General features: G+C 37.1%; 1 protein-coding gene across 1 annotated transcript; it reads left to right on the forward strand.

Moving 5' to 3' along the window:
- Positions 1 to 280: 280 nt before the first annotated feature.
- LOC145048484 (metal transporter Nramp3.2-like) lies at positions 281 to 2811 on the forward strand. Its single transcript, XM_078996991.1, has 5 exons — positions 281 to 1085; positions 1267 to 1403; positions 1648 to 2300; positions 2371 to 2527; positions 2618 to 2811. The coding sequence occupies exons 1-5, from the start codon at positions 493 to 495 to the stop codon at positions 2635 to 2637; spliced, it is 1560 nt and encodes a 519-aa protein (XP_078853117.1). The 5' UTR covers positions 281 to 492; the 3' UTR covers positions 2638 to 2811.
- The last annotated feature ends 240 nt before the right edge of the window (positions 2812 to 3051 follow it).

Here is a 3051-nt window from a genome sequence, read left to right on the forward strand (position 1 = left end):
CGAAACAGAAATGAAAGAATGAAAAAGAAGTATTCAAACAGCTGGGTGAATGGAACTTGATTTTCATCCCCAGCCTTTGACTTTTTTTGAGGTCAAGAAAGAATGGCTGACCAAAATCTAATCTAGTTTATAGAAAAGATTCCGAAGAAATATTAAATTTAGAGGGTTTAAAATGAGAATTATTTTACGCTTCTAATTAAAACAATCAAACGCTTCCCTTCTTTTGATTGAGTTTTTTTTATCAGTTGTGATTGTAGTTATAAAAAATATTTAAAATAAAAATGTAGCAACTAATATTTAAAAAATTAATACTAATCTCATAGTATAGTACTATAAGTTTGCCTTCTATGGAATTTTTTGACTCCAACGGTAATTACCATCATCAAGCTTTGGAGGTGGGCCCACATTTGGTTCCATGAAAGTGGGGATTTGTAAAAGACAATGCGAATTCCTTAGATTCGGCGAGAAAGGATAATCTAAAAACTTTCTTCGATGGGCAATCCACCACCTTTGAAACAAGATGACGACGACGATATTTACACTTACGACGCAGATAACATTAACGTTGATCGAGAAGTCGACCGTCTCTTATCATCCGATGACGAACCAGATCAACTTTCATATCGACACGGCAGCCACCTCTTGCACATTGAAACATCCCCGGTGACAAATCACGCGGCATTGCCACCACTACCACCGTTCTCCTGGAAGAAGCTATGGAAATTCACCGGTCCCGGATTTTTAATGAGCACAGCGTTTCTTGATCCGGGAAACCTAGAGGGGGATCTGCAAACTGGTGCTGTCTCTGGGTACTCTTTGTTGTGGTTGCTTTTATGGTCCGCCGTGATGGGGCTTTTGATCCAGCTGTTGTCCGCCAGGCTTGGGGTGGTGACGGGGCGGCACATGGCGGAGATTTGCAGGGATGAGTACCCTTATTGGGCGATTCTGGTTCTATGGTTTATGGCCGAGATAGCGTTGATTACAGCTGACATTCAGGAGGTGATTGGGAGTGCCATTGCCATTAAGCTATTAAGCAATGGGGCTGTTCCACTTTGGGCTGGTGTCTTAATAACAGCTTCAGATTGGTAAGATTTCTGTTTCTTTAAGCTGTGAGATACTCAATTTACTAATATTGCATCATTGCAGGAGGAAGTGATATTGCTTTTATTAGATAATCTATCATTTATTGCTCTTCAGTGTTTCAAAGATTCTTTTGCTAGTTCTATTAAGTTTTTAACTGCGTTTCTGTTGCTCCATCATGATCAGTTTCATTTTCTTGTTCCTTGAGAGCTACGGAGTGAGGAAATTGGAAGCTCTTTTTGCTACTTTTATTACAATAATGGCACTCTCATTTGCATGGATGTTTGCTGACACCAGTCCTAGCGGAAAAGAACTACTCATAGGTTCCATCGCCTCCTTTCGTCACAAAGAGCGCTGCAAACAAATCGACTCAGCTAATATAATATCAACAATCAAAATAAAATTGTTTGCATACAATCTAAATCGCAATAAAAATCATCTTTTCTTTTTATCAAAATCCACCTTTTCTAATTGAGCGAACTCCATGTTATATTTGTATAGTTCGGTTTGTTTGCAGCCGAAAGTGTTCGATAGATTGTTTGACTGAAAACCAATTACAATCTGCAGGTCTTTTAATTCCAAGAGTTGGGTCAAAAACGATTCGGAAAGCTGTAGGATTACTCGGTGGCATAATAACACCTCACAATGTCTTCTTATATTCTGCAGTCGTTCAATCAAGAAAAATTGACCCCAAAAAAAAGGGTCAAGTTCAAGAAGCTTTGTATTACTATACAATAGAATCATCACTTGCCATTTTCGTAACCTTCATGATCAACATGTTTGTCACCACCATTTTTGCCAAGGCTTTTTACAACACAAAAGAGGCCAACACTATAGGCCTATTGAACGCAGGGTATTATCTTGAAGAAAAATACGGAAACGACCTTTTCCCAATCTTTTACATTTGGGGAATCGGGCTTTTAGCAGCCGGGCAGAGTAGCACGTTAACGGGCACCTATGCCGGGCAGTTCATCATGGGCGGGTTTCTTGATCTTGACATGAAAAAATGGTTAAGAACTTTGATCACAAGGAGTTGTGCGATTGTGCCAACGATTATTGTAGCCATTTACTTCAATCGATCAGAAGATTCGTTAGATGTTCTTAATCAATGGCTTAATGTGCTTCAAGGGATGCAGATTCCTTTTGCTGTTATCCCACTTGTTCGATTGGTGTCATGTGAGCGGATCATGGGACCATTTAGGATTAAACCATCCATGGAGGTATAATTTTTTTTTTTTAAGAAAGTTTAATGTTGTGATCTTTTGGTTATTGGTTAATTTGTGTTTGTAGAGGGTGGTATGGTTTGTAGCTTGGATTGTGATTGCTATCAATGGATGTGTTTTGATAGAATTTTTCGTGTCTCAAGTTGATGGATTCATGATTGGTTTTGTGGTCTGTGTTTTGAATGTTGCTTACGGTTCGTTCATTTGGTATTTGATTTCACATGGTAATAACATCTACTGTCATTGTCAATGATACTAACATTTTTGTCAGTGTCAGTGTGTCACTGATAGTTGGATTTGTATTTTTCGTGCAGATCATGTACATGTAGCTTGACCCAATGCGATAATGGTGGAAATTTGTAGAAGGTTGTAAGTATCTATAATGTAGAGTTTGTGTACATATTAAGGAAGTTTCAAGTTCTCTCACTCTATAGTTGTATATTTAAAAAAATATATATTGACTATGGATTGTATATATTTACAATTTTTCTCAAATAGGGAATAGAATGCTATTATATTGTTAGCTTCGGTTTTTCTAATTAAGACACAATAAGGGAATTTTAGTAATTTACTTTCTTACTTCTGTTAAAACAGTTAGTCAGTTTATTATAGCTTAGGGTTAGTCGTTTATACATTTTGTTTGTTTGATTGTAACGTCATCACTGTAGATAAATTAAATGAAATATAGATTCTCCCAAATTCGTTTGTAACACGGTATTAAATTAGAAATTGATCCTTTCTTCCACTT

The sequence above is a fragment of the Lactuca saligna genome, chromosome 1, assembly GCF_052625555.1.
Source record: "Lactuca saligna cultivar CGN05327 chromosome 1, ASM5262555v1, whole genome shotgun sequence".
Taxonomy (NCBI): Eukaryota; Viridiplantae; Streptophyta; class Magnoliopsida; order Asterales; family Asteraceae; genus Lactuca; species Lactuca saligna.